The sequence below is a fragment of the Capra hircus genome, chromosome 2, assembly GCF_001704415.2.
Source record: "Capra hircus breed San Clemente chromosome 2, ASM170441v1, whole genome shotgun sequence".
Classification (NCBI taxonomy): Eukaryota; Metazoa; Chordata; class Mammalia; order Artiodactyla; family Bovidae; genus Capra; species Capra hircus.
In genome coordinates this window covers 55,714,725-55,736,255 of record NC_030809.1, presented here as the reverse complement: position 1 = coordinate 55,736,255, position 21,531 = coordinate 55,714,725, and the positions used below count along the sequence as shown (strand labels likewise).

Genomic DNA, 21,531 nt, shown 5'->3' with positions numbered 1-21,531 from the left:
CTAGTACAGCCACTATGGAGAACAGTGTGGAGATTCCTTAAAAAATTGCAAATAGAACTACCTTATGACCCAGCAATCCCACTTCTGGGCATACACACCGAGGAAACCAGAATTGAGACACATGTACCCCAATGTTCATCGCAGCACTGTGTATAATAGCTAGGACATGGAAACAACCTAGATGTCCATCAGCAGATGAATGGATAAGAAAGCTGTGGTACATATACACAATGGAGTATTACTCAGCTGTTAAAAAGAATTCATTTGAATCAGTTCTGATGAGATGGATGAAACTGGAGCCGATTATACAGAGTGAAGTAAGCCAGAAAGAAAAACACCAATACAGTATACTAACACATATATATGGAATTTAGGAAGATGGCAATGACGACCCTGTATGCAAGACAGGGAAAGAGACACAGATGTGTATAATGGACTTTTGGACTCAGAGGGAGAGGGAGAGGGTGGGATGATTTGGGAGAATGACATTCTAACATGTATACTATCATGTAAGAATTGAATCGCCAGTCTATGTCTGATGCAGGATACAGCATGCTTGGAGCTGGTGCATGGGGATGACCCAGAGAGGTGTTATGGGGAGGGAGGTGGGAGGGGGGTTCATGTTTGGGAACGCATGTAAGAATTAAAGATTTTAAAATTTAAAAAAAATAAAAAATAAAACATTTTAAATCTTAAAAAAAAAAAAAAATAAAGCATATGTCCCTTTCACTACATAACATGAAGAAAAATTTACTCTTTTCCCTCCCCAGGTGATAATGTTTCAGGGTTTCCCACTGCTATTACAGTTGTTTTGCATGTAGAAAACAAATGCATGACTTGGTAGGTCATGACATGGAGGAAATTTAAATGTGGAAGAAGTGAAAGAGACAATATGAAAAAACGTCATACTGTATGATTTCAACTACATGACATACTGGGAAATGAAGACCTTTAAATATCAGTAGTTGTCAGGGATTAGGGGAGAGGGAAGGATGAATAAGTGGCACATAGTATCTTTAGGGTGGTAAAACTACTCAGTATGATACTATAATGGTGAACACACATTATACATTTATCCAATGTATAATATTATAAATGTAAACAATGTACAACACTAAGAGCTGACCCTAAGGTAAATTATGGACTTTGGGTGATGTATTAATATAGATTCATCAACTGCAACAAAGGTACCACTCTGGGGGGGATACTGATAATGGGGAGAGGTTATGCATGTGCAGGTGTAGAGTGTAAGGGAAATCTATGTACCTTCGTAACGTTTGCTGTGAACACAAAACTGTGCCAAAAAAAAAAGTCTACTAAAACACAAACAAGCATAAAGAAAAGCAAAATAGTCAAACGGTGTAACCTGAGAGAAGAGTAAGGAAAAATAAATCTGCAAAAGAACTTATCTGCCTAGCGCTATAGAGTGAAAAACACGAAGTCTAAGTCGGACAACTTATGCGGACGCCCTGCTTGCTCACAAAGTTACTAGGTGACCTTCAGCAACCTACTTCACCTTTCTGGCGTGTCTGCGTGCTCAGTCGCTTCAGTCATGTCTGACTCTTTGCGACCCTATGGACTATAGCCCACCAGATTTCTCTGTCCATAGGATTTTCCGGGCAAGAATAATGGAGTGGGTTGCCATGCCCTCCTCCAGGGGATCTTCCCGACCCAGCGATAGAACCGGTGTCTCTTGTACTGCAGGCGGATTCTTTACCGATGAGCCACGGGGAAGCCCCCACCTTACTGGATCTCCGTTTCAAAATGCTTTAAAATGTGTCGGTTAAACTATCTCGAACTTCTCTTCCGGCCCTAAAATCACAGCTTTATACCTAAGAACCCATCCCTACTTTTTCTTTCAACCCAGAACCACCACCCTGGCCTAAACCTTGTGCGTACTTTGTGACGTACCCGCTGGATCTTAAAACACAGCAACTGGTCCCCGTGACACAGAGGGGGTGGAAGACTGAATTCTGAGGGGGAAAAAAATGTGCGTAAGCCCAGGAGTTCCACAGCCTGCGGCAGTAACCTGAAGAAGACACGGATGGGTAAAACTGACGCTACGCAGCGACGGCGGAAGCGGGAGGAGGGTGGGGTGAGGCCGAGAGCCGATTGGATGGCTGAGGAGGCGGGGCCCGCGCTCACAGCGCTAGGAAGAACGAGGGAGGAACCAGGGAAGCTGCGCGCGCGTCGCTCGCTGGTTTCTGCACCCTGGCTTCCCTTCTCCGGAGCGGGGAGGGCGGGTCGTAGGGCGTGCCGACGCCGTGTGACGTCACAAGGGGAGGAGCGACCCGAGGGTCCTGCCGGCGCGCGGGCGCGTTCCGCAGTCGGTGTTTGGGACGCTGGGTGTTCGGAGGCTCGCTCTCTGCTCCGGGTTTGGTATCACAGCCCAACCCTCCCCGGAGTCCGGGACGGACAGGGCACGCGCCCGTGTCTGTGTGTCAGCGGGACTCAGGACAGAAGCGTCCTCTCGCTACCTTTTTTTCTTCCTTTTATCCAAAGAAGGGGGCAGCTCTCACGCTTGCCTTCCTGTCGCCCCGTTGGGAGCGGGGTTGGTGTGCGGAGTGGTTCGTCTTTTTTTCTTTTAAACTTGTGAGCGCTTTTTTTTTTTTCCCCTCCCCCTTTTTTAGGCTTAGTGCCGTCTGGACTGGTTTCCTCGGTCCCTGACTAACCGCTTTCTGCCCCTTCTCTCGCCACCCCCGCCCAAGGTCGCCCCTCCGCCCTCGCCCCTGGCCCGGGGTGGGTGGGAAGCTTTGTCCGGCTCCCTCCCCACCCGAGTCTCCGCAGCGTAGCCGCACCTGCCTCAATATGAACGGGGTCAGGGACCCCCCTCTTTTTATAAAAGATATTAAGCCCGGACTGAAAAACTTAAATGTCGTCTTTATTGTCCTGGAGATAGGTAAGTGGGGTCCGCAGCCCGCCCCGCCGCCCTGTGCGTCCCGGGACAGGAGGGAAGGGCACCGCCGCTGCGAGCCGGGGGCTCCCCTCCCCCTCTCCTCCCTCGCTTCTCCCCTCCCCCATCCACGTGGCCCCGTTGGCCCCCGCAGCCTTGGTAGCCCGCCTGCGGCGAGAACCAGGGGCTCTGCCTCTTCCCACCTTTCAGGTGCATTTTGATCCCGGAGGAGGAGTTAGCTTTTTGGAAGTCCTCATTATCTAATACACCCCTCCCCCTTTTGATTTTTAAATCTTCACAGGACGCGTGACCAAAACCAAAGACGGCCATGAAGTGAGATCATGCAAAGTAGCAGATAAAACTGGCAGCATCACTATTTCCGTGTGGGATGAAATCGGAGGTCTTATACAGCCAGGGGATATTATTCGGTTGACCAGAGGGTAGGTGTGCTTAAAAGGGTTGGGGAATGAGTGCGCCTCCAAAGTAGGAATCTGCAGAATCCGAATTGGCGGACGCCCGGCACCTTGGCAAGTTCTGGATAAAGTTTAGTGTTTTCTGTGGGCCACTCCAAGGATTTTTGAGCCCCATCCATGTTAACCTGAGATGGTAGGCGGCGTTGGGGTGTAACACCTTTGCTTTTAAAAGTTTCCCAGTTTCAGCTGGGAATCTAGCCACACCTTGTTTACAAATTAGGTAGATTTTTAAATATCATTCTAGAATTACCCAGTCTTTTTAGTAGATTATTAAAACTGACATAGTGAATACTTCATCTTTTTCATTAACTATATAATGTAGTTGTCGCTTAGTTTATTTCTCCAACCTTTACCCCTTTTAATAACTTTTGAAGTCCTACCCATATTTTATCTGTATACACATTTAGACCGTGTGTACTTAAATTGAGATTGTAGCTGGAGAATTTAGCCAGTTTTGTAGTGTGTCAAATTTGTACACAGATGTTAAAAACTGAAAGGAAATTTACAATATCTGGAAGGTGCATTCTTGAAAATGATTCCTTTTGCCTACTGTTGTAACGACAGTGTTGCGCAAAACCCAGAATGTTGTGCAGAAAATGTTTGACAGATATCTATGATACCTCTGTCTGAGAGTTAGTTGGCAGATTGATTTTTAAAAATAATTTAGTACATTCTTCTGGAGGGTTGGTGGGGGAGGTTAGAAGTTAGACTGCATTTACCAAGATTTACCAAGTTTTTAACTTTGGAAGATAAAATGCTAGAGAAGGATCTTTAGATTTTGGAAGCTTTTTGATTTACAGAATTATAATAATTCATTGGTCATAACAATAGGAAAAGTAGGTGGAGATTGATGTTAGCTTAGTGAATAGAATCTCCGAAAAGTGTTGGATCACCCTGAAAGTAGGAACCTAAGAGCCCTTTGATAGTATTTTACAGGTCTTACAGCACCTTCAGGAAGTGAGGCAGAGTATCATCAAAGGAGGAAGTGAGAGTCAGGACTTAGACATTTTTTTCTCATACACTGTGACTCATTATGACACTGGTTAAGTCTTTTAAACTTCCACATTTTTAACTTGCACAAAAGAGAATTTTTACCAGGGAGAGTAGGGTGAAAATTAGCATAATTAAAGTTTTTTGGCTGCCGAAGTATCTCATCCAGTGATTAGAAGTTATTTTATACACTGTAAACATCTTCTCATTTCGATTATCGCTTATTTTGTAGTCACAGAAGATACTTAGATGTGTCCATCAGAAAACCTGTGGAAAAACTAAGTCAGTATCCAAGTAGTATCTGTAGGATCTTAAGGAGTATAGTTACTGAGGAGTACAGTGTAAAGTAAAATTCAAACCCAAAGAAATATACTATTTTCTAACTTCTGTTTAATCTTGAAGTTACTACGTTTTCTCAACTTTCTATAAAATGGGAATCCCAGGTGGCGCTAGTGGTAAAGAACCTGCCTGCCAGCGCAGGAGACACTAAGAGACATGGATTCAGTCCCTGGGTTGAGAAGATCCCCTAGAGAAGGAGATAGCAACCCACTCCAGTATTCCTGCCCGGAGAATCCCATGAACAGAGGAGCCTGGCGGACTATGACAGTCCGTGGGATCATGAACGGACACAACTAAAGCAACTTAGCACGCATACCTTACTAAAGTAACATACCCAGTGGAGTCTGGCCTATTTGTAAGGCCCTTAAATTCTTGTTGAATCTAACAACAGAAGCTTTGGAAGAAAGGTATACATCTCAGTAATGGTAATTTGGATATTGACATGTATATCAGAAAATCCTGCAAACATTGATCTCATTCCTGAAATAAGTGAAAGTTAAATGTTTTAGTGCTGCAATTCATGGGGTCGCAAAGAGTCGGACACGACTGAGCGACTGGACTGAAATGTTTTAGCTGCAGTAAGTTCAAATTTTCTCTCAAAATAGGTGTTAATTTTTACCTTAATAAGGGAAGATATTAGTGCACTGTCTCCTCAGTCAGTTTTTTGTGTAACAAAGTGATGAATGGAATCTTTAATAAATAACATTTACTAAATGAAAAGAAATACATAATGTGAGACTAGAAGAATTTTATTAACTTGTATTAAAAGATAAACCGCTGTACTTCATTAAATAATGCTTGGTTATAATGTATCTTTCTAAATCATGAAACTTAGTTGTACAAAGAAACAAACCTTGGGCTTATTTTACAATACTAAATTATATTTTTCATAGATTTGTGTATAGGATTATTTTGTCTAATGATACTATCTGAATTCAAAATTGTTTAAATGTTCAGCCATTGTTGCTAAAAATAGGGAATTTGGAAAAACAGATCAGTGTAAGATTATGATCTTAGTGTTTTAGCCCCTTCCTTGATTAAATTTACTAAATTTTTAGTAACTTAGGAATAACACATACTAGCCTGTGTTTTATAGAGGCAAAAGAAAAACTATTTTACCAATATCTTGTAGACCAATTACATAAGTGTAAAATTAAACACTAGGATATTGATTTTATATGTCCTGTGATTGAATAAGGTTAAGTCTCTGCAGTTTGAAAGTTCTCCCTTTGTTAATTCACTGAAGATGTGATCTTTGGAGTATAGTAATGCTTCCTTTGCAAAAAGACTTCTATTTTCTAGGGTTAGTTATTGTTTAATTGTATCAAAATTTAGCAGTAGATTTTTCTTCATATTATTATTTAGTAAGTAACAAGTTAATCAATGGCAGAGACAGGGCTTAACCCCCACCTGCACCCCAGTACAAAAAGTTGAAGGAAACATACATATTTCCATAGAACTGTTTCTTTTCTTTCTAGGTATGCATCCATGTGGAAAGGATGTCTGACACTTTATACTGGAAGGGGTGGAGAACTTCAGAAAATTGGGGAGTAAGTATTAAAATATGTTTCATATAATCAAATAAATTACAAATAATATCAACAGAATAACTGGTAGGTATGAAGTATGCACCTCTTCCCTGACCTTTTTTGACTGGTAAACTGAATGCTTCCAGCAGCTTAACTTTCTGTGTATGTGCTAGTTTAACAGCTATCAGTACTGTTTCCTGTGGTTGAGAATGTCAGTTTTTCCTGGCAAAGAGCATTAAGAAGCTGAACTTGAGATGATCCCCGGTGGGACCATTTCTGTCAGCTTTGGAAACGTGTGTCTTTCAGGTGTCACAAGTACCATTTGAAGTAAACTCTCATCTAGTGAATTTTCAGTTAAGAAGCTGAGTATTAGTTTTAGGCAGTAAGTTTAATTTTTCTTTTTCTCTGTTTATGGGTGAATATGTACCCATATGGAAAAGGACTTGAAGCAGTGACAATTGAAGTCCTATATTTATCCAGTCTAGGTACTGGACAGGCTGCCACAGTGTAAGCTTCCATAAACTACTACCCTGGTAATCTCCACCTTGACTTGGAGGAACCATCCTCTCTAGGGGTGTAAAGGTAGTTCAGTCTCCACACTGGCCTAGATATTTGGGATGTACTCATAAAGTACGGTGTAGGCAGTGAACCAGACCATTAAGTCCGTTCTACTTGGTTTATGCCTAAGACACCTACTTAATATCTATAAAAATAGAGGCTATCTAAAGGGAGAAGCCACAAATGGCACCAGAAAACAAAGGAAGAATGTTTTCTACACTGCAGGCATAAGATACTTTGGGAAAAATAAGCAGTGTTTGAGCTTTTTTTAAGCTTTTAAAGATAATAAATTGGTAACACTGCTTCTGCTAGGAGGAAAATTTGAGTTCACTTCTGTTCATATTTAGAGTAATGTTAGAGCAGTGTGCTGTGAGAGATCTTAGCATCAGTCTTACAGAAAGATGCAGGATTCTGACTCAGCCTTCACATACATGTACAGTATTTATAATAATGGAGGTCAGTTAACATGAAGAACCACTGGAGGTCACTCAATGCATAGTGACTTTGTGTTGGGGTCAGTATAGGAGTTACCAAAACTGATTTTAATTTGTGGGTTGAGGAGCTAAGAAAATGCTTATGTGTAATGTTAATTAATATACACCATAGTCATTTGATAAGTCTTGGGATAAACTGTTTTCTTGATAGCCAGTTGTCTTTTATTAATGCCTATAAAATCCACTTTTAACCTTGAATGATTATCTTTGCAGATTCACAGTGATTGGTCAAAGAATGACTATGACTGGATGAGTGTGTGAGTGGATCAGTGCAAATCCATCACCACTGCTGGAAAAACCACTCTGCAACCCTGTACATGGTTCAGAGGCATCAATCAGCCTCTGTGGAAAAATAGGACAAAGATATGTTCCTGTGTCCTTGATCTTTGACATTTAATTTTTGCAGTACAGAATTAGAACTAAAATACAGAATAGAATGTTTTTTAACATTGTAGACAATCAAGTATTTGAGGTTTTTTTTTTTTAATGAAACAAAGCTTTTAGGAAGTTTTACTGTAAATGAATAGAGTTAGTTAGGATGTTGCTGTTTGGTTAATTCATTGACGTCTAAGTTCTTTATTCCTGTCAGTTATGCATATTATATAAAGGTTGATTATTTCAGAAATCATTCAAATTGTCCTTTATTGTCTTTCAGATTTTGTATGGTTTATTCAGAATTGCCAAATTTCAGTGAACCTAACCCAGATTATCGAGGACAACAGAACAAAGGGGTAATTAATCCAAATGTGTTGTCTGTTTTTATGATTAGGCTAATTTGACTGTGTAATATAATTCTATGGCCAGGTTGCCAGGCTTTTCATATCCTAAGTGTAATGGAGACAGTTTTAAAAAGAATCTTTTAAAGGTCATTTTCATTTTATGTGTTTTGTGAGTGTATAGGATCTGAAATGGTGCTGATGAACCTATTTGCAGGGAAGGAATGGAGACAAAAACGTGGAAAATGGACTGGTGGACAGACTGGGGGAAGGAGAGGGTGGGATGAATTGAGCAAGTAGTATTGACATATACACTGAAGTGAAGTCGCTCAGTTGTGTCCGACTCTTTGCAACCCTATGGACCATAGCCTACCAGGCTCCTCTGTACATGGGATTTTCCAGGCAAGAGTACTGGAGTGAGCTGCTATTTCCTTCTCCAGAGGACCTTCCCAACCCAGGGATCGAACCCGGGTCTCCCACATTGTAGGTAGATGCTTTACCGTCTGAGCCACCAGGGAAGCCTATACTGTGTGTAAAACAGTTAATGGGAAGCTGCTGTATGACACAAGGAGCCCAGCCTGGCGCTCTGTGACAGCCTTAGAGGGGTAGGACTGGGTGACTGGTGGGAGGGAGGTTCAAAAGGGAGGGACACACACACACATACACTTAGTTATGTCAGATTTGAGTTGTATAGCAGAAATCAACGTTGTGAAGCAATTTCCTCCAATGAAAAATAAAATTTAAAAATTGTTTTAAAAAGCCTTGAAAGTTAAAAAAAGAATGGATGCATGTTCTATGTTTATTTTGAAATCTTCATTTGATTAAGTTAAAACTTTTTTTTTATAGGCACACAATGAGCAGAAGAATAATTCCATGAATAATAGTAACAATGTGGGTACAGGTACATTTGGACCAATGGGTAAGATTTTTTTTTTTTGGCATATTTGTAATCAGGTATAAGAATTAAGGGAATCTCTTATGCAAAAAAAAATGTCTTTAGGCAAAAATTAGTACTAAAAGGGAAAGTACTGTGAAAGAGGGAATTCTCAAATAACTACTTTTTCTAGAAAAAAAAATACCCTCTTATTAAGTGAATTTATTGAGCACATTCTGTATTTAAACATTTGGACCAGTTACTGCGAACACAGTGATTAAGAAATTAAGTTTTGATGATGCATTATGCTATTTTTTGTTGATTTTTACAGAATTTCTATAATCTAGTAAATATTTATAGTAGATGCAGAATAACTGGTTATTTTTGTTTACTGAAAGCATTTTATCCTCAGATTAATAGCTCACCTTAGTTTTTCATATGCTAATAGCTGGCCTTTACCCCTCAAATACCCTCGAAGGTCAGTGGCTCTTATATCCTTGTTAAAGGTCTTGAAGCCTTTATTCTAAAGACTTAGGGAAAAATCTTTTGTGATTGTAATTCATTGGGTGGCTGAGGAGTTCTCTGGCTGCTTAGACTGTAGAGAATCCACCTGCAATGTAGGCGACCTGGGTTCAATCCCTGGGTTGGGAAGATCCCCTGGAGAAAGGGCATAGCAATCTATTCCACTATTCCTGCCTAGAGAATCCCCATGGACAGAAGAGCCTGGTGGACTGAGGTCTGTAGGGCCGCAGAGTTGGACACAGCTGAGCACACAGCACAATGTGGCTGGAATTTACTTGACCTGTTGGCTACATGTTTTGGCACAGCTCTGATGATTGTTATGTTGTGGGACACTTTGCTGTTTTTTCCTTTAAAAAGTTAGAATTATAGTCTCTCTCTTAAAACACGACTAACCTTATTTGAATCAAATGCCAATACTCATATACTATTTTTCTTTTACTCTTGCCCTCAATACAGGTAGTACATTATGCTTTTTTCCTACTTTGTTATTATCTCATTCAGTTGCCCAAGTTGTTCTTTTCCCTCACTCCTTATTGATACAAGCATCAAGTTAATACATTTGAAGTAATTACACATTTGGAAAAACCTAGAACTCACACTGATTTTTTTCCAGTAGTTTACAAATAAAGGTATTTGTTTTCCATAATATAAGCATTAATAGCATGTGTTACAACTTCAAATAGATGTAATTCTGTCTGAAAATGGTGATTTTTTTTTATATTCTTTTTTAGGAAATGGGGTTCAGACTGGCCCAGAAGCGAGGGGATGCCAATTTTCATATGCTGGTAGAAGCAATGGCCGGGGACCTATAAATCCACAGCTACCAGGAACAGCTAATAATCAAACAGTCATGACCACAATAAGTAATGGCAGGGACCCTCGGAGAGCCTTTAAAAGATGACCTATGCCAAATACTCACATGTAGTTTTTAAACTACATGCCCTACTTGAACACTTATTGCACTTTTATTTATTGTTAACTGTGAAAACTGTCCTTTATCTGTTTCTTTTTATGTTTTTGGTTTGTTAACAAGAGTGGTTTGTTTTTTATAGAAGAACTATTAAGCTGCTCGAGTCTCCTATTGAAGAATGGGAACACTCTGAAGAATAGGGGCATTTATTTTTAGAGCAAAAAGATCTTTGGATATCCTCTAAAAAACCTGCACCCATTTCATGGGTGAGTTACTTATGCCATCAGCATTTTAGCCTCTATGAGTCTGTCTTCTATATAAATTTTGTAATATTTAAAATAAGGCTTAGTGGGAGATGTTCTTTTGTCTTAAATACAGATATTGCCAACTAAAGCAATAACCACCAAAAAAAACAAAAATCTGGTCAATGTTAACAGCAATTTTTGAGTGTGACTCCAGGGAATGATTGACTTCTTGAGTGATTGCCATTAAGATTTTCCAAGGACTGAATCATCCTAAACTCTTGTTTTGTTACCAAAAAGCATATTCTTTATCAGAATTATGGAATAGAATGTGACCTGTATTATGACAAGTTTTTAGAAGGAATCTAAATTTATTTTAGGGTAGTCCTATTAATATTTATCAGCTTTGTGCATTACACTGAATGGAAATTTAAACCTGAGGCCTTGAATGTTTATTTTTTGAAACTACCGTGTCAAATATTGAAGTTTAATTTGAGGGAGTTATGAAGTGATAATAAACATTGATCTAACTTTTACAAATTATGGTAGATAAACATTATAGTGAAGGCAACTCAAATTGAATTTATGTAGAAATATTCAATCTTATAGGGTCCTGGGTACTTGCAGAAAATCAGCCTGGAGTGAAAATCCTAGGTTCTTTCTTATTTGAAGGGACTGTGTATGTGTGTTTGTTGTCAAAATTTCTGAACACAATTCACAAAGCCTTATCAGCAGAAGTTAAGAAATGGCTCTCTCAAAGAAGCAAATACAGCTTTATTTAGAAATATAAAAGTTAAATTTACTCATGTGATGTTAAATGGTGTCCAGTTCCACTTTTCACTGTAGTGTGGATAACTGGAAAATTTTTCCTTTGTCAGAATTAAACTCTTCTTCAAAATTATCTCTTGAATAAAATTTGCATTAATGTTAACAGACCTACCTTATTTTTGCTCTTTTCATGATTTACAGTGGAGAGCCAGTACTTTTTTTTTTTACTGTAACTGTAGTCATGACTTCAGCCTGGGTGACTACTTAGCTCTGTATTTGTCACTTTGTCTTTTTCCTCTCACCTCAAATAGCAAAATAGTTTAAGAAGGCTTTGTTTTCTGAAAGTGCCATGGCATTTGAATATAAAAGTCTGTGCCAGATATTTACTTGCTCTAATCCAGTTTCTAACAGTGTGCCACATATCAGGCACTGTGTCGGTAGTGTTAAGGGGTAAAGCAAGTAATGAAGAAGCTCAAGAAGTTTCTTTATGGTGCTTAAGTAACTGGGGATGATACGTTATAGAAATAAGTTTTCCCTTTATTCACATACTGATTAGTATAGTTCATTTGGTTTTGTGACTAGTACCTTTTCAGGATGTTCACAAAATTACAGATGTTTGAAGTAAAAAAGAAAATTACAAATTAGTTTTTTTTTTAATCTTTAAGTAAGGGTAGAAGCCCTAAGACTGAGTTATTTGTGGGAGATTAGTATTAAAGGTGATTTTGAATGAAAGAATTTTAGAGTTTTTAAAAAAATAATCAGGTAATGGCTTGCTGAGATGCTAATCCTGGCCTGATTCTCTTCACCTGTGGTATTGGACAAGCTGTTCACTTAAAACCTCTGTAAACCTTAGGTTCCATAACTATAAAAATAAGTAAGTGATATTACCCCTTTAGAGTTATTTAAGATTTTTCCAAGTGAATGATTAGAATGATTTCTAGCTCCTAATAAGCAATCAAATGTTTATTGTCTAATCATGTCTCAAGAATAGGAGAAAATGCAGGAGTTAGGTGTGGAGGTATTGTTACCCTTTAATGTGTTGAGATTAAGTAGAGAAAGACCTTACATTTTACTTCTGTGATTGATGTTTGCCTCAATAATTTAACCTTGCTGTTCTGTGGGTTTTTTAAAAAATCATTTATTAACAAATTTCTTTTTTCTTAAGGGAAGCCTCCAAAACCAAAGCAAAGTGAGTTACAATTCATATTGAATATTTGCCTTCTCAGCCTCCTCGGACAGTACTCATCAAGAAGTTAAGAGGAAGAAAGTTTCCCACCTTCCCCCTTCCTGGCGCTTTCAGCTAACAACTTCCTAAGTTTAAACACCTACTGAAAACAAAGGCCATTTGATATAGAAATACACACTACTGAGTTTGGGTCCCACTTTATATTTCTAAGTCAGTTCTGAAGTGGATTGAAGTGAATTGAAATCTCATTAAGCAGGTGGCCCCTTCTCTCTGGGCAGGTTCATTGGGGGGTTACTGTAATACAGACTTGGAAACATGAAACCCATAAAGCAAGGTGGTGGTACATATTAGTGAAGCCTGCAGGATGCTTTCCCATGGACATTTATGCCAACTTATGTTTGCTTGGTTCCTATAGTTTTAGTAATTGCATTTTAAATTCGAGGACAGTTTAACTTGAGGCTCCCCTATCACTGAGAACTGAGTATTTGTCACTTGTAGTTTTATCTTTTAACATTTTAAGAGAATGTTTAATTTGCTTGATTGAGTAATAATGCTGAGGGAATGATACTAAAAACAAATAGATGCAAGGTTAGTAAGATCAATGATCTATATGAACATGTAAAGTAATCAGAAGGTGGTTAACCGGCCCTAGAAAGTTTTCTCAGAAGGTACAAATTTGAGAGTATTTTACATCAGTCTTAAGACATAGTAGCAGCTCTTAGTTTATATGGATCAGACACTCCAATTTAGTCACTGACATGCCTGCCTTTTTCTTATACCTTAATAATACATTATCATAATGTACCATAATGACAGATTGCTCTAAGCAGTTGTAGGCTGCTGTGACTCTTAATTAAAGAGACTTTATTCACAAAGGTTCTAGAAACAACAAACAAGAAAACCACGTGAAAAGCAGTTGTTAACTTAAGACTTTCACACCAAAGTCTGTTTATTTCTCTAGACTTGTTTTTTGGGTAGCTTCTGCTATGATGCTGTTTTTTTTTTTTTTTTAAATCTTTTCCTTCTGTTCATTTTGTCCCCTATCCGATGGAAGTGAACATTTCTAGTAGAAGAGAGTCACATTTCTCTGGTACAGGGTTAATGATGAGTAAAAGCAGATATACTTGGCCATAGTGACAATCTTGAGTATTGAGGTTCCAGCCAATTATTAAATAGATGTTGGGGTAAACAGTCCCACATTTCACAAAGTAGTCATAATGACTAACAGTTGAGATACGCTTTTGAGGAAATCTAATTGTGACCTTGGGAAAACAGCACTAACCTGAATGGTATGTTGTTAGGACTTGGGGAGAAACTAGAAAAACTTTCCAGGTGTGTTCAAGTTTTTTCCAAGTCTCTTCAGGTTTACTTCATTAGGGATGCATCAGAATTTGTTCCAATGCTGTGATCACAGTACTCCAGGTTTCTGAGCTAAAAGTGTGTAATGATGTTTCTTAAAGCACTAATCACAGATGAGAGAATCAAGTCCAGACCATCTGACAAGCCATTCAGGTAGTGTTTCCTCATTAAGAACATTAGGTCCAAAGATACTCCTAAGACCTGTTTACCATTGAGATAATCAGTATGGTGAAAATGAGCATTTAAACAAGTTTTGACTAGTAGACATTCCATTTATCTTTTTCAAGGCCTTGGTAAGTAATACATGTCTTTAAAAATCAGATCTTTAACCAAAATTTGAGTACATTTTTGTTTCATGCCAACAAAATTTATACTTCTGGACATGGCGAGTTCAGTTTCTTTGTCCACATACTGGTACTGAATAAAACTCTCAAAGAATGGTTTATAAACCTATAAGATTTTCCCCAGGAACTTGTTAGGTGTATGGATTATTTCTGTGCTCCACCAGAAGAATGTGTAAGTGTAGGTTGGAGAGAGCTGCACTTAAAGTCCCTGAAGATTTTTGTCTCCTGTCCTTGATATTAACAGAAATAACTTTATCTTGAAATAAATGTACACATGCACATACCAGTTTATTTTTGTAAGGTTAGAATGTACAAGGTTCTAGATTATGAAAAATAGTACTTACACATATACTCCTCCAAAAGTCATAATTAATGAGTAAAGCTGTAATTCCAAGCAGGATAGAGTTTGAGTACTGCCTGTCAGCACTCTTGAGTTTTGAACTAGGTTCAAATAGAATATCTTAGGTTATCCATAGTGGAATTGCCTGGATTCCTCTGGACCTATATTGATCAAGGGATTCCCTGGTGGCACAGAGGATAAAGCATCTACCTGCAATGCGGGAGACCCAGGTTCGATCCCTGGGTTGGGAAGATCCCCTGGAGAAAGAAATGGCAACCCACTCCAGTATTCTTGCCTGGAGAATCCCATGGACAGAGGAACCTGGCGGGCTACAGTCCACAGGGTCACAAAGAGTCGGACACGACTGAGTGACTTCACTTTCACTTATATTGATCAAAGTGAAAATATGCCTTTTCAAACCCTAGTTTTCTGTTAAAAAAGAATTAAAATAGATTTTAACATTGTTTATTTCAGCAAGCCTGTTTGCAGCAGCATCTGCCTTTCTGTCTCCCAAAGCATTCCTCAATTCCCTTTATTGTGTGGAGAGGCTGGCCAAATAGAAAAGTAGTGGAATTGGAGGCCTGATAAACATTGCTGAGAATACCTCCAAAACTAACCTCATTGACCAATCCTGTTCTTCAGAGGGGCAGGTATCATAAATATTTTACATAAATGAGTAATAAGGCATAGTTTGTCTGCCAGGTGAGGCTAGTCTTGATTCAAATAGTTATAACCCTAGTAGGAAGCTGGGTAAGACCTCTGACCTAAGACTAAGATAGAAAACCAATGAAAATGGTCAGTTCAGTGCCTTAGTTGTCTCCGACTCTGTGACCCTGTGAATTGCAGCACGCCAGGCCTCCCTGTCCATCACCGACTCCCAGAGTTTACTCAAACTCATGTCCATCAAGTCGGTTATGACATCCAGCCATCATCCTCTGTCGTCCCCTTCTTCCCTCAATCCCTCCCAGCATCAGAGTCTTCAGTGAGTCAACTCTGCATGAGGTGGCCAAAGTATTGGAGTTTCAGCTTCAGCATCAGTCCTTCCAATGAACACCCAGGTCTGATCTTTAGAATGGACAGGTTGGATCTCCTTGCAGTCCAAGGGACTCTCAAGAGTCTTCTCCAACACCACAGTTCAAATGCATCAATTCTTCAGTGCTCAGCTTTCTTCACAGTCCAACTCAGATCCATACATGACCGCTGGAAAAACCATAGCCTTGACTAGACGGACCTTAGTTGGCAAAGTAATGTCTCTGCTTTTAAATATGCTATCTAGGTTGGTCATAACTTTCCTTCCAAGGAGTAAGCGTCTTAATTTCATGGCGGCAATCACCATCTGCAGTGATTTTGGTGCCCCCCAAAATACAGTCAGCCACTGTTTCCACTGTTTCCCCGTTTACTGACATGAAGCAATGGGGCCAGATGCCATGATCTTCGTTTTCTGAATGTTGAACTTTAAGCCAACTTTTTCACTCTCTCACTTTCATCAAGAGGCTTTTTAGTTCCTCTTCACTTTCTGCCATAAGGGTGCTGTCATCTGCATATCTGAGGTTATTGATATTTCTCCCGCAATCTTGATTCCAGCTGTGCTTCTTCCAGCCCAGCGTTTCTCATGATGTACTCTGTATATAAGTTAAATAAGCAGGGTGTCGATACACAGCCTTGACATACTCCTTTTCCTATTTGGAAACAGTCTGTTCCATGTCCAGTTCTGTTGCTTCCTGACCTGCATACAGATTTTTCAAGAGGCAGGTTAGGTGGTCCTGTATTCCATCTCTTTCAGAATTTTCCACAGTTTATTGTGATCCACACAGTCAAAGGGTTTGGCATAGTCAGTAGAGTAGAAATAGATGTTTTTCTGGAACTCTCTTGCTTTTTCCATGATCCAGCGGATGTTGGCAATTTGACCTCTGGTTCCTCTGCCTTTTCTAAAACCAGCTTGAACATCTGGAATTTCATGGTTCATGTATTGCTGAAGCCTGGCTTGGAGAATTTTGATTATTACTAGCGTGTGAGATGAGTGCAATTGTGTGGTAGTTTGAGCATTCTTTAGCATTGCCTTCCTTTGGGATTGGAATGAAAACTGACCTTTTCCAGTCCTGTGGCCACTGCTGAGTTTTCTAAACTTGCTGGCATATTGAGTGCAGCACTTTCACAGCATCATCTATCAGGATTTGAAATAGTTCGACTGGAATTCCATCACCTCCACTAGCTTTGTACATAATGATGCTTTCTAAGCCCCACTTGACTTTACATTCCAGGATGTCTGGCTCTAGTTGAGTGATCACACCATCGTGGTTATCTTGGTCATGAAGATCTTTTTTGTACAGTTCTTCTGTGTATTCTTGCCACCTCTTAATATCTTCTGCTTCTGTTCTGTTAGGTCCATACCATTTCTGTCCTTTAATGAGCCCATCTTTGCATGAAATGTTCCCTTCAGTTCAGTTCAGTTCAGTTGCTCAGTCATGTCCGACTCTTTCTGACCCCATGAATCGCAGCACGCCAGGCCTCCCTGTCCATCACCATCTCCTAGAGTTCACTCAGACTCATGTCCATCGAGTCTGTGATGCCATCCAGCCATCTCATCCTCGGTTGTCCCCTTCTCCTCCTGCCCCTAATCCATCCCAGCATCAGAGTCTTTTCCAGTGAGTCAACTCTTTGCATGAGGTGGCCAAAGTACTGGAGCTTCAGCTTCAGCATCATTCCTTCCAAAATAATCCCAGGGTTGATCTTCAGAATGGACTGGTTGGATCTTCTTGCAGTCCAAGGGACTCTCGAGTCTTCTTCAACACCACAGTTCAAAAGCATCAATTCTTCAGCGCTCAGCCTTCTTCACAGTCCAACTCACATCCATACATGACCACAGGAAAAACCATAGCCTTGACTAGACTGGCCTTAGTCAGCAAAGTAATGTCTCTGCTTTTGAATATACTATCTAGGTTGATCATAACTTTTCTTCCAAGGAGTAAGCATCTTTTAATTTCATGGCTGCAGTCACCATCTGCAGTGATTTTGGAGCCCCAAAAATAAAGTCTGACACTGTTTCCGCTGTTTCCCCATCTATTTCCCATGAAGTGATGGGACCGGATGCCGTGTTCTTCATTTTCTGAATGTTGAGCTTTAAGCCAACTTTTTCACTCTCCTCTTTCACTTTCATCAAGAGGATTTTTAGCTCCTCTTCCCTTTCTACCATAAGGGTGGTGTCATCCACATATCTGAGGTTATTGATATTTCTCCTGGCAATCCTGACTCCAGCTTGTGTTTCTTCCAGTCCAGCGTTTCTCATGATGTACTCTGCATAGAAGTTAAATAAGCAGGGTGACAATATACAGCCTTGATGTACTCCTTTTCCTATTTGTGTAACCAGTCTGTTGTTCCATGTCCAGTTCTAACTGTTGCTTCCTGACCTGCATACAGATTTCTCAAGAGGCAGGTCAGGTGGTCTGGTATTCCCATCTCTTTCAGAATTTTCCACAGTTTATTGTTATCCACGCAGTCAAAGGCTTTGGCATAGTCAATAAAGCAGAAATAGATGTTTTTCTGGAACTCTCTTGCTTTTTCCATGATCCAGCAGATGTTGGCAATTTGATCTCTGGTTCCTCTGCCTTTTCTAAAACCAGCTTGAACATCAGGGAGTTCACGATTCATGTATTCCTGAAGTTTGGCTTGGAGAATTTTGAGCATCACTTTACTAGCATGTGAGATGAGTGCAATTGTGTGGTAGTTTGAGCATTCTTTGGCATTGCCTTTCTTTGGAATTGGAATGAAAACTGACATTTTCCAGTCCTGTGGCCACTGCCGAGTTTTCCAAATTTGCTGGCATATTGAGTGCAGCACTTTCACAGCATCATCTTTCAGGATTTGAAATAGCTCAACTGGAAATCCATCACCTCCACTAGCTTTGTTCGTACTGATAGGAGGAAGATCCGATGCTGTAAAGAGCAATATTGCATAGGAACCTGCAATGTCAGGTCCATGAATCAAGGCAAATTGGAAGTGATCAAACAAAAGATGGCAAGGGTGAATGTCGACATTCTAGGAATCAGCAAACTAAAATGGACTGGAATAGGTGAATTTAACTCAGATGACCATTACATCTACTACTGCGGGCAGGAATTCCTCAGAAGAAATGGAGTAGCCATCATGGTCAACAAAAGAGTCCAAAATGCAGTACTTGGATGCAATCTCAAAAATGACAGAATGATCTCTGTTCATCTCCAAGGCAAACCATTCAATATCACAGTTATCCAAGTCTATGCCCCAACCAGTAACGCTGAAGAAACTGAAGTTGAATGGTTTTATGAAGACCTACAAGATCTTTTAGAACTAACACCCCAAAAAGATGTCCTTTTCATTATAGGGGACTGGAATGCAAAAGTAGAAAGTCAAGAAACACCTGGAGTAACAGGTAAATTTGGCCTTGGAATGTGGAATGAAGCAGGGCAAAGACTAATAGAGTTTTGCCAAGAAAATGCACTGGTCATAGCAAACACCCTCTTCCAACAACACAAGAGAAGACTCTACCCATGGACATCACCAGATGGTCAACACCGACATCAGATTGATTCTATTCTTTGCAGCCAAAGATGGAGAAGCTCTATAATGACAACAAAAACAAGACCGGGAGCTGACAGTGGCTCAGATCATGAACTCCTTATTGCCAAATTCAGACTCAAATTGAAGAAAGTAGGGAAAACCGCTAGATCATTCAGGTATGACCTAAATCAAATCCCTTATGATTATACAGTGGAAGTGAGAAATATATTTAAGGGTCTAGATCAGATAGATAGAGTGCCTGATGAACTATGGACTGAGGTTCGTGACATTGTACAGGAGACAGGGATCAAGACCATCCCCATGGAAAAGAAATGCAAAAAAGCAAAATGGCTGTCTGGGGAGGCCTTACAAATAGCTGTGAAAATAAGAGAGGCGAAAAGCAAAAAGAAAAGGAAAGATATAAGCATCTGAATGCAGAGTTCCAAAGAATAGCAAGAAGAGATAAGAAAGCCTTCTTCAGCGATCAATGCAAAGAAATAGAGGAAAACAACAGAATGGGAAAGACTAGAGATCTCTTCAAGAAAATTAGAGATACCAAGGGAACATTTCATGCAAAGATGGGCTCAATAAAGGACAGAAATGGTATGGACCAGAAGCAGAAGATATTAAGAAGAGGTGGCAAGAATACATGGAAGAACTGTACAAAAAAGGTCTTCACGACCCACTAATCTAGAGCCAGACATCTTGGAATGTGAAGTCAAATGGGCCTTAGAAAGCATCAGTACGAACAAAGCTATTGGAGGTGATGGAATACCAGTTGAGCTGTTTCAAATCCGGAAAGAAATGTTCCCTTGGTATCTCTAATTTTCTTGAAGAGATCTCTAGTCTTTCTCATTCTGTTTATCTCTATTTCTTTGCATTGATCGCTGAGGAAGGCTTTCTTATCTCTTCTTGGTATTCTTTGGATCTCTGCATTCAGATGTTATATCTTTCCTTTTCTCCTTTGCTTTTCGCTTCTCTTCTTTTCACAGCTATTTGTCAGGCCTCCCCAGACAGCCATTTTGCTTGTAGTCAGCATAATTAGTGCAGGGAGGCCTGGCGTGCTGCGATTCATGGGGTCGCAGAGTCGAACATGACTGAGCGACTGAATGGAACTGAACTGAACTGGATGGTTACTAAATCGTTTCAGTAATTTAGGAATCTGGTTTAATGTGGGGAAAAGTTGCCATTATTCCATCAGATGGGAATTTTTTTGATGTTTAAGCATGTGTGGAAGATCAATAAGGAGTTGAGCTATATGTTTATAACTGATGAACAAGCAGCAATGACATTAAAAGTAGATTCCTTTCAGTTAAGCAGCTTTATTAAATAAACCCTGAACAGCTCCCTGAAGGGTCAAAAAATATGGAAATTGTTGCCAAGTTTTATACTCGTTATATATTTCAATAATACTGGTGGGAAGTGTAAATTGTTAAAAATACCTTTGGGTGGGCAGTGGTTTGGTAAAAACAGTTGGAAGTAGAACGTGAAACTGCTCTTATAAATTTTATTCCTTTACTAGTGATATTTTGTCAAATCCTGGCCAAGTGACTGCTGTTCCTGGAGTTATGTTAGCTTTGCAGAACATAACCTATTTTAATTGCCAGAGACAATGTGCTTTGGTGAAAAGAACATGATTTTGAGCTGAGGAGATCTTGGTTTGAGACCTAGATCTATTTACTGGCTCTATGGTCATGAGCTTCATTTTAAAAAGAGGAATCAGGGGCTATCTATATACTGGCAGAGCGATGAGAACTCTGTGAGCCAATGTATGCAAAACATGTGTTCCATATGTAGAGCTCAACAAGTGTTATTTTTTTTTCCCCATGAGGAATGGAAATAAGAGGCAAATACTGGTCATTTCTCCATGCCATTATTAGGAGACAACCTTTTCTATAAAATCTGGAATATTAAGCAGTTTATATAATTGCAATTAGGTTCCTTTAAAAAAAAAACAAACAAGCTTTTAGAGTCTTCTGGATGCAGAAAAGTACTATGCTGAGAATTTACCATGGCAGTTGTTGGATTGAGTCTTCATCACAAAATCTGTCCAATAGCTGAGTACCTTGCACTGTTTTTTTCCATTCATCCTTTCCCAGAGGGTGAAGGCATGACTATGAAAGTGCAGGGGAAGAAGAAGAATGTGTGGGCCAGGGTTTGTGTCCGGGAGAAAGTCAGTGGCCAAGGGGAAAACAGAGGGTACTGGAAGGGATTCTGTATTTCCAGTGACACCCTCAGTGTTGTTGTATACCCAGAGTTTGCTGGTTTGCTTCTGATAAAGCATTAGGTAACTTTCCCTAACATTCTATTATGAAAAATTTCAAACGTGTTGAAAGAATTGTAGACATGTGTACTCGCCAGTGAGATATTACCATCTGACTGCTTGTTTTTATTCCATCCATCTATTCATCCTATTCTATTCATTAGTCTGTTAAATACATTTCAACTAACTGCAGAT

General features: G+C 39.6%; 1 protein-coding gene across 4 annotated transcripts; it reads left to right on the top strand.

The window, feature by feature from the left end:
• NABP1 (nucleic acid binding protein 1) lies at positions 2,312 to 14,723 on the top strand. 4 transcript variants are annotated; one of them, XR_001296702.2, is made up of 7 exons: positions 2,312 to 2,899; positions 3,195 to 3,333; positions 6,174 to 6,245; positions 7,932 to 8,007; positions 8,839 to 8,911; positions 10,120 to 10,564; positions 12,474 to 14,723. XR_001296702.2 is itself a non-coding variant. In XM_005676282.3 (6 exons), exons 1-6 carry the CDS (start codon positions 2,809 to 2,811, stop codon positions 10,287 to 10,289), a joined length of 621 nt encoding a protein of 206 aa, XP_005676339.1. In that variant the 5' UTR covers positions 2,312 to 2,808; the 3' UTR covers positions 10,290 to 11,479. The 4 variants fall into 4 exon arrangements, 2 of the variants coding, with proteins under 2 accessions (XP_005676339.1, XP_005676340.1); XR_309793.3 differs by having other exon boundaries at positions 12,535 to 14,722; XM_005676282.3 differs by lacking the exon at positions 12,474 to 14,723 and having other exon boundaries at positions 10,120 to 11,479.

Excerpts from the sequence above, each read along its gene's own strand:
- NABP1 (XM_005676282.3), top strand. The coding sequence starts at position 2,809 with ATGAACGGGGTCAGGGACCCCCCTCTTTTTATAAAAGATATTAAGCCC. Across the intron at positions 6,246-7,931 it reads GAACTTCAGAAAATTGGGGA|ATTTTGTATGGTTTATTCAG; the intron begins GTAAGTATTAAA and ends ATTGTCTTTCAG. Across the intron at positions 8,912-10,119 it reads AGGTACATTTGGACCAATGG|GAAATGGGGTTCAGACTGGC; the intron begins GTAAGATTTTTT and ends ATTCTTTTTTAG.